This window comes from Dendrobates tinctorius, unplaced genomic scaffold, assembly GCF_039654945.1.
Source record: "Dendrobates tinctorius isolate UK_male_01 unplaced genomic scaffold, ASM3965494v1 ptg000082l, whole genome shotgun sequence".
NCBI lineage: Eukaryota > Metazoa > Chordata > Amphibia > Anura > Dendrobatidae > Dendrobates > Dendrobates tinctorius.
The window spans coordinates 8,055,199-8,068,715 of NW_027361750.1; the positions used below are offsets into that span (position 1 = coordinate 8,055,199).

The 13,517-nt window shown below is 43.5% G+C and overlaps 1 protein-coding gene across 1 annotated transcript in view; it reads right to left on the bottom strand.

The window, feature by feature from the left end:
• Window positions 1-13,517, bottom strand: part of SLCO5A1 (solute carrier organic anion transporter family member 5A1) — a 189,126-nt gene that overhangs the window by 81,640 nt on the left and 93,969 nt on the right. The window contains exons 3-5 of the mRNA XM_073583864.1: window positions 11,284-11,416; window positions 4,222-4,448; window positions 2,899-3,063 (exon numbers count right to left, since the gene is read on the bottom strand). Coding sequence (XP_073439965.1) covers window positions 2,899-3,063; window positions 4,222-4,448; window positions 11,284-11,416 — 525 coding nt within the window. The remainder of the gene's footprint in view (window positions 1-2,898; window positions 3,064-4,221; window positions 4,449-11,283; window positions 11,417-13,517) is intronic.

Consider the following 13,517-nt stretch of genomic DNA (forward strand, 5'->3'; position numbering starts at 1 on the left):
CTTTATTTTCAGTTTTCCGTTGACCTGCTCGTGCTCCGGGACGGCATGTGGGGTCTTCATGTGGTGGTCTGCTTAGGTATTCACTGACCTTCCCCCTAGATTACATAATGAATAATATACATATTTTTTAAAAATCTGCCTCTGTAGGCAGGTGCCGGAGCCTGATCGCATGTGTAATGTGTATTTATTTATTCTTTTTGATGGTATCCATAAATTAGCTTTAAAATCGCACCGACAGAGTCTGCACAGTAGCAGCTATCGGCGATCCGATAGCTGCTACGGTACAGATGCCGCCATCTTGCTAGACCAAAAAAAAAAAAATGGCCCCTTCCAAGATGGCGCTGCTTGCGCCTGCACAGTGGCATCTATCGGATCGCTGACAGATGCTACTGCGCAGGTGCAGTCGGCGCCATCTTAGTGGAGACAATTTTTTATTTCCCAGCAAGATGGCGCGGCTGGCACAATAGCAGCTATCGGCGATTCAGATGTATATTACAGCGCAGGCATCTTGGAGGAGGATTTTTTTCTTCTCTAGCAAGATGGTGCTGCTGGCGCATGCGCAGTGGAAGCTATCAGATCACTGCTGTTACGCAGGCGCGGCCAGGGCCATTTTCAAGCTGAATTTTTTTCAGGAATTTTTGGATACCACCAAAAAGAATAATTAAATGCACAATATGGATGCAATCATGGTACTGCGTAGGCACCGCCGCCAGAATTCAGAAGGGGATTTTATATATATATATATATATATATATATATATATATATACACATACACTGTATATATATATATATATATATATATATATATATATATATATATATATATATACCGTATTTTTCGCTTTATAAGACGCACTTTTGTTCCCCCAAATTTTGGGGGAAAGTAGGGGGTGCGTCTTATAATCCGAATATACGGGGGACGGGGGTGTATATATATATATATACTGCAGGGTCCAGGGGAGATGGGGGCAGCTTTGGAGCGGTGCTGTGAGCTGGTAAAAGCTGCCGGAGGGAGCCTTTGATCTCCTGCTCCCGCTCATATAATATGCACTGCCGCTGTCCATCACCATGGTGCTGAAACCGCACCACGGTGACTGGCTGGGGGAGCGGCGCATATTATAGCTGCCTGCGCCCTCCTTTGATCGCACATGATCCCCTGTGTTAGATATCGCCCCCATGCTGCTGCCCATAGTAAAATAAAAAACTCTTTCCTTACCTCCTCCAGCGCTGATCTCCCAGTGTCTCTGCTGCTGCTGTCATCAGGCACGCAGAGATGATATCACTCTGCTGTGCTGATCACATGACCGGCACTGAGAACCAGGAAGTGGAGGAGGAGCTCAACCACACTGAGGGAGACACGAGGAGGGACAGCGCTGAGAAGGTAAGGAAAGAGTTTATTTTACTAAAAGCAGCAGCATGGAGGCGATATCTAACACAGGGGGCCGTGTGTCAGCCACAGGGGGCCGTGTGTCAGCCACAGGGGGCCGTGTGTCAGCCACAGGGGGCCGTGTGTCAGCCACAGGGGGCCAGTGTGTCAGCCACAGGGGGCCGTGTGTCAGCCACAGGGGGCCAGTGTGCCAGCCACAGGGGGCCGTGTGCCAGCCACAGGGGGCCAGTGTGCCAGCCACAGGGGGCCAGTGTGTCAGCCACAGGGGGCCAGTGTGCCAGCCACAGGGGGCCGTGTGCCAGCCACAGGGGGCCGTGTGCCAGCCACAGGGGGCCAGTGTGCCAGCCACAGGGGGCCAGTGTGTCAGCCACAGGGGGCCAGTGTGCCAGCCACAGGGGGCCGTGTGCCAGCCACAGGGGGCCAGTGTGTCAGCCACAGGGGGCCAGTGTGCCAGCCACAGGGGGCCAGTGTGCCAGCCACAGGGGGCCGTGTGCCAGCCACAGGGGGCCGTGTGTCAGCCACAGGGGGCCAGTGTGCCAGCCACAGGGGGCCGTGTGTCAGCCACAGGGGGCCAGTGTGCCAGCCACAGGGGGCCAGTGTGCCAGCCTCAGGGGGCCGTGTTTCAGCCACAGGGGGCCCATGTGCCAGCCACAGGGGGCCCGTGTGCCAGCCACAGGGGGCCCGTGTGCCAGCACAAGGGGGCTATATTCAATATAAGGTGGCCATATCCAGAATAAGGGGGCTAATTTTAGGATGGGGGGGCTATGAGGGACATATACCCTATATGATTTGTTAGACGGGACACTGGCATTATAAGACGGACCCCATTTATTAAAAAATTCTCTATTCCTTCACCACATTTGGGGGTGCGTCTTATAATCAGGTGCGTCTTAAAAAGCGAAAAATACGGTATATATATATATATATATATTACTCATTATGTAAACTAGGGGGCAGGTCAGTGAGGGATCAGTGACCTGTCAGCAGTCGGCATTACAAATACCTAATCAGATGCAGACCCCCCACAGGCCGCCCCGGAGCACGAGCATATCATTAACACAAAACTGAAAAATGAAGATTAAGAAACAAGACGGATTTCATCAACCAAGGTATCATTTTACTCGGTATAACCTGACATTGTCTGTGGGTTACTGTGCACAATCCTGCTGACAGGTTCCCTTTAAGTGAAAATGTAAACGTTTTTACAAAAGAAAATATTGTGTGATTTTCAGGTGTGTTTTTATTTTATTTTTTGGGAAATGCTCTTTAAAGAGAAAAAACAGTATATACCGTAATCTAGTATTTAAAAGCTGATAAACTAATATAGGAGTAGCCAAGAAAGATATTTTACAGATATGCCATCAAGTAGTCAGAACCCTTTTAACAAATTACTTACCATTTGATATAAATTCTTTACAACCCTTAAGTAAGCGATGCCTTTATCAATCATTTCATTAACAAAGTCCATTTCCTACTGTAATTGACATGCACCATTAAGCATGATCTTACCAGTGTAGATGCTGGCACTGGAAGCTGGGATGCCAAACTGAGACTCGATGAACTTGGGAATGAAGGTAATAAAAGCGGTGACAATGGCACTCTCAGCAGTGTATGACAAACTCACAAAAAGGAAAGTCATGTTGCTTAAAATTCTGACTGCTGCTCTTGGAAGGTCTAAAAAATGACAAGAGATGAAGTTTATATAAAATGAATGGAAAAATAAAACAATATATGTAGGATCCCTGAAATGACGGGCGTGTAATGGATTTCCTTGCAAGAATTTTGTCACCAAGTTGACAAGTCACACATTATTGTAGATACTTATATCTCACTAATATACATGTTGAAACTTACCGCAAACTGTAGTTACACTATGATCCCTACAACCTCCGCACCGATCACTAACAAACTGCTAACTGACAAGGGTCAGGGCAGCGTGAGTTCTTCAGCAAAGTCCAATGGTTCTCTTCTGAAGAGGAACCTTATTCCATGCATGAATATTAGGGTATAAGTTACCTAGATGATACAAAAATCAATGCTAACAAGAAAATGCATCCTCAGGTTCTTGCTTGAGCCAATGGTCAGTGGCCAATTGTCTTATAAGTTCAGATTATTGAATCAGAGATCTATCTACAACCAACTATTTGCAGAAACGCAAATAGATGATTGACCAATGCCTTTATGTTGGAAGAGTTCCCCAATAATTATAGGAGTATAGAGATTAGATTCCTACTACTGGGATTCTCAGCGTTTAGTGTTAATCTGCACGGAAATCCAACAAGGAATTAATTCATCACCTATCCACTAAAGTGCCTTGTTAGAATGGAGTGGTTGGCACATGAATGTCAAGGCTCCAATTCATGTCTATGGAACGGCTGGAGAGCCATAAACTTTGTGTGTGGGCTGTGATCCCTTGTTTTATTTGCAGTCAAACAGAGTTCAAGGGATCAGTGGAGATCTCAGTGATCAACAAGTTATCATTTGGTGATAACTTGGCAAGTTGTGAAAATCCCTTTAAGTACTGCACTGTGTAATCAGTGGACAGTCTACGAGAGGCATGGATATGTCAATCCTCTAGAACCAGACACATTCCTTGCAGCTGATCTTCGCTTTGGGTAATGTACTAAGGTCTCGAATACTGGGAGCTCCTACCTCTGTGGGCTTAACATTTCTCATAGGTGATAATCCTATTTTCCTCGCATCTTGCCCCCTGACAAATATTTTGAAATGTCTTGAGCAATAATATCAAAGATTTTTTTTTCAACCAAAGCCAATGAGGAGTCGGGAATGTAATAAAACTCACAAATAATGACATCACTGATGTTACTTTACCTCTAAAATTCTTTCCAAACCCTATGGATGGGCCAACAGCAGGATCGGCTTTCGTTGTGCTGCTAGATTTCTCTTTCATCACATCATCATCACTGGAAACATCGTATGAGTTACTTTTCTTTTTCTTCTTTTTCTTCTTCTGTCGAGGAGGAAGCTTCTTTGGAAAGGTAAACATTGGAAAGATGACAAGTAACATAGCCATTGCACAGAGCAGAAACCCACTCCACCTGCAAGCAGAAAGTGAGTTCAGTGTAAGAATGCCCAGATGTTTTGGTCAGTTGAAAAATAGCAGCAGTACGCTTCAATCCAAGCCTTTGTCTGTGCAGCTCTGGGGTGAGTCTGCAGTGCTCTAACTGATAAGGTCCAACCTGTCCTGAAAGGGTTATTCCCAAAATAGCAAGTTAGCCCTTATCCATAGGGTATTTTCTTATTTTCTGATTACTTGGGGTCCAACCCCACTGAGAACACGGGAGTGAATCATGAGAACAGCCTATATGTAATGCAGCGGTAGTGCGCATGATCGACCACCGCTACATTTATTGTCTATGGGACTGATGAAGAAATAAAAGAACAATGTTCAGCTTAGGCCTCTTTCACACATCAGGTTTTCGCCGTCAGGCGCGATCCGGCTCTTTTGACAAAAACCGGATCCGGCGAAATGCAATGCCGGATCCGGTTTCCCCCACATTGACTTGCATTTGCGCCGGATCGCGCCGGATGGCCATGCGTTTCGTCCGGTTTTCGCCGGATCCGGCAATGTGTCGCAATCCGGCGTCTGGAAAAAACGGCTACTGTAACGTTTTTTGTCTCCGGCGAAAAGCTGGACCCGCCGACTCCCAGTGTCGAAGTGTCCCGCAGCCCCTCCAGCAGTATTTCCACCCCACACTACACCAATTTATAATATGTGTTTTGTAATAAAAATGACCAGTTGGTTTCAAACCTTTATTAAAAAAGTTTTTTAACTTTAAAAACAGTTTACAAAAAAAAAAAATTTTTAAATAAAAGTTAAATTATCGTTTACACTGGTTGTTTGTCATTTCTTTCTGCGGCGAAATATGTTTGTTTAAAAAAAAGGATAAATACAAAGGTAAAAAGGTATTCAAAACCAGGTATATAACTGTGGGTAAATTTTAGCTTTTTGCCACAGTTGTGTTCCTGGTTGTGTTTGAAGTAAAGTATTTCACCTAAAAAGTTGTGTTTATTGTTGGTGATTTCCTAACAATGTACACAACTTTTGTTAAAAGGTGAAATACTTTGCATAAAACACAACCAGGTACACACCTGTGGCCTAAAGGTAAAAATAGTAAGACCATGACAAGATAGCCAACTTTGGTTGGCAAAGGTATATACTGTTGGTACAGAAGGTACACAAGTTTGGTTAAGGGCACAAATCTTTCACACTCTGTCATCCTGCCAGTGTGCTCTGCCTTGAGGTGACATAAAGTATAGTGCAAAATTGTCCCTCTTTACTGAAACCGTCACAGAACTTCTAGTGGTAATGTCCTGGTAATCTTGCAAGGTGGTTTCTTCAGAGGTGTCCTCAATGGAAATGGGTTCCTTGCAGATAACAAAATTGTGGAGTACCACGCACGCTTTGATCACCTCGTCCACAGTTTCTGTCTTGAGGTTGATCGCAGTCAATAGGACCCGCCATTTGGCTGTCAGAATACCAAAGGTACATTCAACCATTCTTCTTGCTCTTGTGAGGCGGTAATTAAAAATGCGTTTTGTTCTTGACAATACTCTGCTACCGTACTGTTTCAAAAGGTGTTCTGACAGCTGGAAGGCTTCATCCCCTACACAGACAAATGGCATTGGTGGACCATATGTTTGCGGCAGCGGTCTAGGGGATGGGAACTGGAAGGTGTTTCCATACAGTTTACGCCCCATGGCAGACAGTTTGAAAACTTGAGAGTCATTGGAGTGGCCATAGGCCCCAATATCAACAGCAATAAATTTGTATTCCGCGTCAGCGATGGCCATGAGGACAATTGAAAAATATTTCTTGTAATTGAAATATTCCGATCCCGATCCGGCTGGCTTTACAATGCGGATAGGTTTCCCGTCCACAGCGCCCAAGCAGTTCGGAAACCGACATATCTGTTGAAACTTTTCAGAAATTTCAATCCACCTCTCTGTTTTGGGCTCTGGTAAAAACTCTTCAGCTAAGGAGTCCCACAGTGCACGGCATGTGTGCTTCACTATTCCAGATATGGTGGAAATCCCGAGTCTGTACTGGAAATGCAGTGACGAAAGGGATTCTCCAGTTGCAAGAAATCTGTGGGGAATTAAAAAACAATCAATTAGTTTAAAATAACAGCATTACATACCAAAACTCAGCTATAACACTTGGAGATACAAACTACCACCAACAAGATTGCAGTGAAAGTGTGCTCTGATGCGAGCATATCCAATAAATGTGGCTTACCTTAAAGTCACCATCAGACGCTCTGCGGGTGAAACAAAGAAGCGGCAATAGGTGTCCGATTTTCTTATGAGGTGTGCAAGTCCACCAAGTAATCAAAATTTTCCATTTTCATCCGAACATATCCAAAAAATTTATCCGGGTTTCGTCTAAGGTCCATGCAGAGTGTAGAATAGACCCCACGCGTCATTCTCTTGGCTGTGATGGGGTGGATCCACAAACGTCGTCTACGATGCCTGATGCGCTGCTGTCTCGCTCTCTCCTTCTCCAGAACAATCACCGTCAAACGATTCGCCTCCGCTGTAAAATCCGCCAAATTCTTCAAAATATTTCCAATCACAACATCCATCTTCGCCAGTCACTTGCTCTTCTCTCCAACCTGCACTTTCTCCTCTACAACCTGTCAAAGAAGGGCTGTAGGAACACGGTATGTATAGTTTTTCAGTAGCCAATCCCGTTCGGTGGCCACAAGGGGCGTTTTTAAAAACCGGATCCAGCGTAATTCGTCAAAAAACGGATCGAAAACCGGATGAACCGGATGAGACGGATCCGGTTTTGGCTGTCATGCGCAAGACGGATCCGGCAGAAAACCGGATCCGTCACATCCGGTTTTACAAAACATTTGCCGGATCCGGCGCTCCGGCACGACGCCGGAACGCGCCTGACGCCGAAAACCTGATGTGTGAAAGTAGCCTAATTCTGGTAGTCCTCTCGACCATGAATGCAATGGAGGTAGGGATTGCACATTGCTGCTTCATTCAATAAGGGGCTCTGCAGACCCCCGTTCTCAGGGTTCCAGGGTGCCGTTCTCAAAGTTCCAGGGCCCCCTTCCCAGCATCTTTGGGGTTCTCACCAGTCAGAACCCCTAGCAATCAGCAAGTTATGCCCTGGGACAGGTAATAACTTACTATTTTGGGAATAACACTTTGTTATCCAATGTAACTTTGATCAACTATACAGGTAGAAGGGGGGGAGGCAACAACTGAACTGAGGAATTATTCAGGGTCCACATATCTTTGTACTCTCATGAACCATCATCCACCTCAGTAGCTGCATTATATTACACCAGCGGTAGGTTCTTTCTGCTGTTGTAATATGGCACTGTTTGGCAGTAGGGTTAGAGAGGGGAAGGTATGTGCATCCATCATTGGGGCGCTCTGTCCTGGCATGTACTATACTTCAAGTGGGGCCTATCTGTTAACTCTTCTTTCACTTATATACATTATACTTTTTCTTTTCCTTTGGAAGGCGGATGGCATATGCCTTAGGACGTGTGACCCTGCTCTTTTAAGACTCTAGCAACACCCCTGGCATTTCACCTTCTAAACTAAGTAAAGTGTGTTTCAGCATTTGATGACCTACTTTCAGCTTTGCCTAGGGCCACACTTTGTTTAAAACTACCCCCTTTGAAAACCAAGGAAGCATAATATTTTGATATTTGCTTATTCCATAGTTTTGATCCTATGATATAAAATACATAAAAGTCTCTAGACCTTATCCACAATGTAGGGATACATTACCTCCTTGCATTGAAATGCTTTTGAAGTTTCAGTTCAATATTTCGAGAATGAAAACAAGCTACACTAAATAAAGAGCTGACTACGTAGTTAATGCTAATGAAACTTAAAGGTCGTCTATCATTACTTTTTTTTATTGATATGCTATTCCTCCCCAAAGGTCCTACAGATCAATGGGATCTGGATCTTGAGATCCCCACCAATCCAAAAACAGCCTGCTCACAAGCGCTCACTTCAGAAAGTGGCAGCGATCACTTCCTGCACGATCGCACCAGCATAGCGCTGTATGATCTCCTAGACTTACTACTGAGTCCGTAGTACTGTCCCAAGGTCTGACCTGCAGCATATTTAGGGGAAGATGAAAAATAATAAAATGATAGGTACCCTGTAAAATTTCTGGTTTCTGACAATTGCTGCAGCTGCTGACTCAGTGTAAGACTAAAAGCTAACCGCAGCTTTTCTCCTTCCCCGGAAGAGATGCTGGCACTACATAAACTTATAATGACAGGTCCTGGAGGGGCTGGATGTAAGTAGCTGATATGTAATTTTTAGTTACAGTAATTTTAATATTCAGTATTTCTTATCCCTGTAGCTTGTCATTTGCTATAAGAGAATATATATTGAGGAAAGTACTCCTCTGCTGTTTCCTGGTTTGTATCCGCTTGTGAGAAATCGCAATTGCCATTATCAGGTCATTATTGGGACTCGCTCACACGAGTGTATCACTTGGATGAGTGCTATCTGATGATTTATCAGATATCACTAGGACCAATATTATACTATGGGGCAGTGCTGATCTGCGTTTTTTTTCTCATGCCGATTCGGCATGCTGCGAGTGGTTCTGTAAATCAGATCATGCGCATTCCTTCAAGTCTATGGGTGCAAGCAAAACATCGGAGTGCACTCGGATGTCAATCTGAGTGCAGTTTGACATTTGCGGACTCAGTCAATGGAGAAAATGGAGAAATTAAGTTTGCACTGACTTTGGTATTGATAAAACACAGTGGACCTACACCAGCAGATAAGGCTCCCCAAACCATCACTGATTGTGGAAACTTCATACTGGACCTCAAGCAGCTTGGATTGTGGCCTCTCCACTCTTCCTCCAGACTCTGGGACCTTGATTTCCAAATGAAATGCAAAATTTACTTTCATCTGAAAACAACACCTTGGACCACTGAGCAATAGTCCAGTTGTTTTTCACCTTCGCCCAGGTAATCGCTTCTGGCATTGTCTATTGGTCATGAGTGGCTTGACACAAGGAATGTGACACTTGTAGTCCATGCCCTGGATACATCTGTGTGTGGAGGCTCTTGAAGCAATGACTCCAGCAGCAGTCCACTCATTGTGAATCTCCCCAAAATTTTTGAATGGCCTTTTCTTAACAATCCTTTCAAGGCTGTGGTTATCCCGGTTGCTTGTGCACCTTTTTCTACCACACTTTTTCCTTCCACTCAACTTTCCATTAATATGCTTGGATACGCACTCTGTGAACAGCCAGCTTCTTTAGCAATGACCTTTTGTGGCTTACCTTCCTTGTGGAGTGTGTCAGTGACTGCCTTCTGGACATCTGTCAAGTCAGCAGTCTTCCCCATGATTGTGGAGCCTACTGAAGCAGACTAAGGGTCCTTTTCGAATAGCTTAGGAAGCCTTTGCAGGTGTTTTTTGTTAATCATTCTAGTTTACTGAGATAATGACTTTTGGGTTTTCATTGGCTGTAAGCCATAATCATCAACATTAACAGAAATAAACATGTGAAATAGATCACTCTGTAATGACTTTATTATAATATATGAGATTCATTTTTTGTATTGAAGAACTGAAGTAAATTAACTTTTTGATAATATTCTAATTTAGTGAGAAGCACCTGTATATAAATGTACGGTAAATCAAGTTCCACTTTTGCCACAAAATCTTTTATTACTCGACAGCATCTAAAATGTAGCAGCTGTTTAAATGTTTTTCATATGTGATTCTATAACAGATTGAAAATAGACGATGCATAATAAATCTTCAGACTACATAATATTTATTTGTAGTCTGTTACCATGGAGACATCATATGACGAGTACACACAACCAGTAAATGATTTCTAAGAAGTCAATTTGCAAAGTTGTTGATTGCTTTTTTAAATCTTAGATGCACTGGGGCAATTTTAAAATGTTTGTGAATGTGGCTAAAGGGAATCTGTCACCAGGTTCTTTCTACCTCATCTGAGGGCAGCATAATGTTGACCCGGATTCCAACGATGTATCACTTAGGTTACTGGGCGCAGCAGTTGTGACACAATCAGAGTTCTTCAATGTAGCATATAGCAGATCTCAGAAAGCTGCCCCTGCCCACACCACAGCTTTCTGTGTACATAGACAGTGAGCTGCTAATCACAGGAGGGGGTGTGGTTGGATGATTTCGAACAAGGCAGCTAGCCCCAGCAATGATAATCACCTAGTGATAAAATATTCACTATAAATAAACAACAGCACACAGCCTGATAAGTAACACATCAATGAATTCGGTGTTTTTACCCCTACATTATGCTGTCCTCAGATTACATAGCAAAATCCTGCTGACAGATTCCGTTTAACAAAAGATCAGCATTTTATACTAAGGCTGTGTTCACACACAGCAGGTTTTTTTTTTTGCGTTTTTCCCGCGGATTTACCAAAAAATCCACTCAAAAAAGCTTTAAAGAAGCTTCCCATTCTTTTTAATGCATTTTGCACTTTGTGCATATTGATGCGTTTTTTCCCGCGAAAAAAACACTTCGCGGTGAAAACCGCAGCATGCTCATTAATTTCGCGGAAAATTCTGCATTTCTAGCTATTTTCTATGCGTCTGGGGATGCGCTGAAAAAATCGCGGCAAAAACGTGCAAAAATCGCGGAAAAAAAACGCACGTTTTCTGGGAAGGTGTTCGGTTTTTATGCAGAAATTTTCTGCATACGTGTGCACATAGCCTAAATGGCTGCATGATTTTACTAAATGATGGAGTCACTGAAGGAATGTTCTATAGTGGATTTGTTGTGTAGAAAAGTCTAACATGTATTTGCACTGGAATTTGCTGCAGAAAATTGTGGTTAACCCTTGGATTTACTTCTCCTTTAGCTAGTTAAGGTCTTACCAGTTGCCAATGAATCGTGGGTCGCTCTGCTCAATGTTGACAATGGTGCGGGGATCAACATAAAATCCAATAAGTACTCCACCTAACAAATAGCCGACTGCTGGACCAAGTGCACCCATGACGTACATGATTGCTGTAAAAAACATAAACCAGAAGAACAGTATCAGAAATCAAATTCATATCAAACGTATAACAGAAAATAGAAAATATTACTTTCTATTACTTATTGTGACAAATAAAAGAGTCCTGGTTAAGATCAAGCATGGGGAATTTATTTTCCTGAGGGGTCACATGAGAGACTGTGACCGTTATGGAGGCCGAACCAATAGGCTGAAATTAATTCTGCCCAATATTAATATTAGCATATGAATTATAACTATTATTTTATATTATGTCTACCACTTAATATTGACCAGAATTATATATGCCAGCACCCCTATATACAGTATGACCCCCCACATAGCTCCCTTTACATAGTATGAGCCCACACAGTCCCCCTATATACAGTATGAGTCCCCACGTAGCTCCCTATATACAGTGTGAGCCCACACAGTCCCCCTATATACAGTATGAGCCCCCACATACCTCCCTATATATAGTGTGAGCCCACACAGTCCGCTATATACAGTATGAGCCTCCACATAGCTCCCTATATACAGTGTGAGCCCCCACAGTCCCCCTATTTACAGTATGAGCCCCCACGTACCTCCCTATATATTGTGTGATACGACACAGTCCGCTATATACAGTATGAGCCCCCACATAGCTCCCTATATACAGTATGAGCCCCCACGTAGCTCCCTATATACAGTGTGAGCCCACACAGTCCCCCTATATACAGTATGAGCCCCCACGTACCTCCCTATATATAGTGTGAGCCCACACAGTCCCCCTATATACAGTATGAGCCCCCACGTACCTCCCTATATATAGTGTGAGCCCACACAGTCCCCCTATATACAGTATGAGCCCCCACATAGCTCCCTATATACAGTGTGTGCCCACACAGTCCCCATATATACAATATGAGCCCCCACATAGCCACTATATATAGTGTGATACCACAAAGTCCCCTATATATAGTATGAGCCCTTGCATAGCCCCACACAACCCATATAAAAAATGGAAGAGAAGGTCCATGAGGACTGCGCTCCATCACCAATTAAATATGTTAACACAACTTTTAGCTGAGAAAAATCAAAAAGATATAAAAGATCAAGGATCCATAAGTTTACGTGTTTCAGGTCAGCAACCCTTATTCATAGCTTCAACAGCGATGTAGTGATGTCCTGAGGATGCAGATAATGGTGCTATCGGGAGCAGACGGCGGGGGGTGGGCATGATGCGGCCTGTGGGCCATTGCTTTCAGCCCTCCGGCTGTCTCTGTCTGGGGTCGAACAGCCAGAGTGTTGGGCCACACTTTAGCCAGAGTGTTGGGCCACACTTTGCCCAGGTCTGGTTAAGATGATACATGATATAAAAAATAACTGAAACCAAAGACAGGAAAACTTCCAAAATGTTGAAATTCATTAATAAGTCATGAAGCCATGGCATCATATTTAACTTTTTGCCTGTGAAAGAGAGAGGTCTCTGAAGACATTCTGAAATGATCCACAGCAAATCATACTGTCAGGAAAAAGGGAAAAGAATCCAGGTCACTGCAAGGGAAACTTTCAATCATTTCCGAAATAAAAATATATCATGAAACTATGACCACAGCCATGATGAGCTTTTGCTTTTACCATCTATCAAAATTGCCATATTCAGTGTTACATCTCTATTGGAAAAGTGGACTTTAAAGGACTGTACTCAAATTCCACTCAACAAAAGATCACCAATCTTGCTGATATTTGATAACTTGCAATCTTGATATACCGCCTTTAATGAGTTGCTTTACATGATGACAACCGCATTCTATTTGTCCTCTTAGGACATAATGGATGTCATAAAAGAAAATGTTCCACTTGCGACTTTTCTAGGGCAAGAATGATGAACTGCTATCTGAGGAATAGCTGGAAGCTCCTTTGCTTCAATTTTTATTTTATGGGGCAGGAAAACCCTAAGACTCCAGGCCTGGGAGTGACTGCTGCCTCTCTACTCCCTGATACGCCCCTGATATGTCCAGCTGAAGACATAAGTCATATTTGCATCTTCCCTACATAGGTTGTATCTGCAGAAATATATGGTCAGATGTGGCCGGATATGCCTGGAGATGAACTAATGAGCGTGGTAAA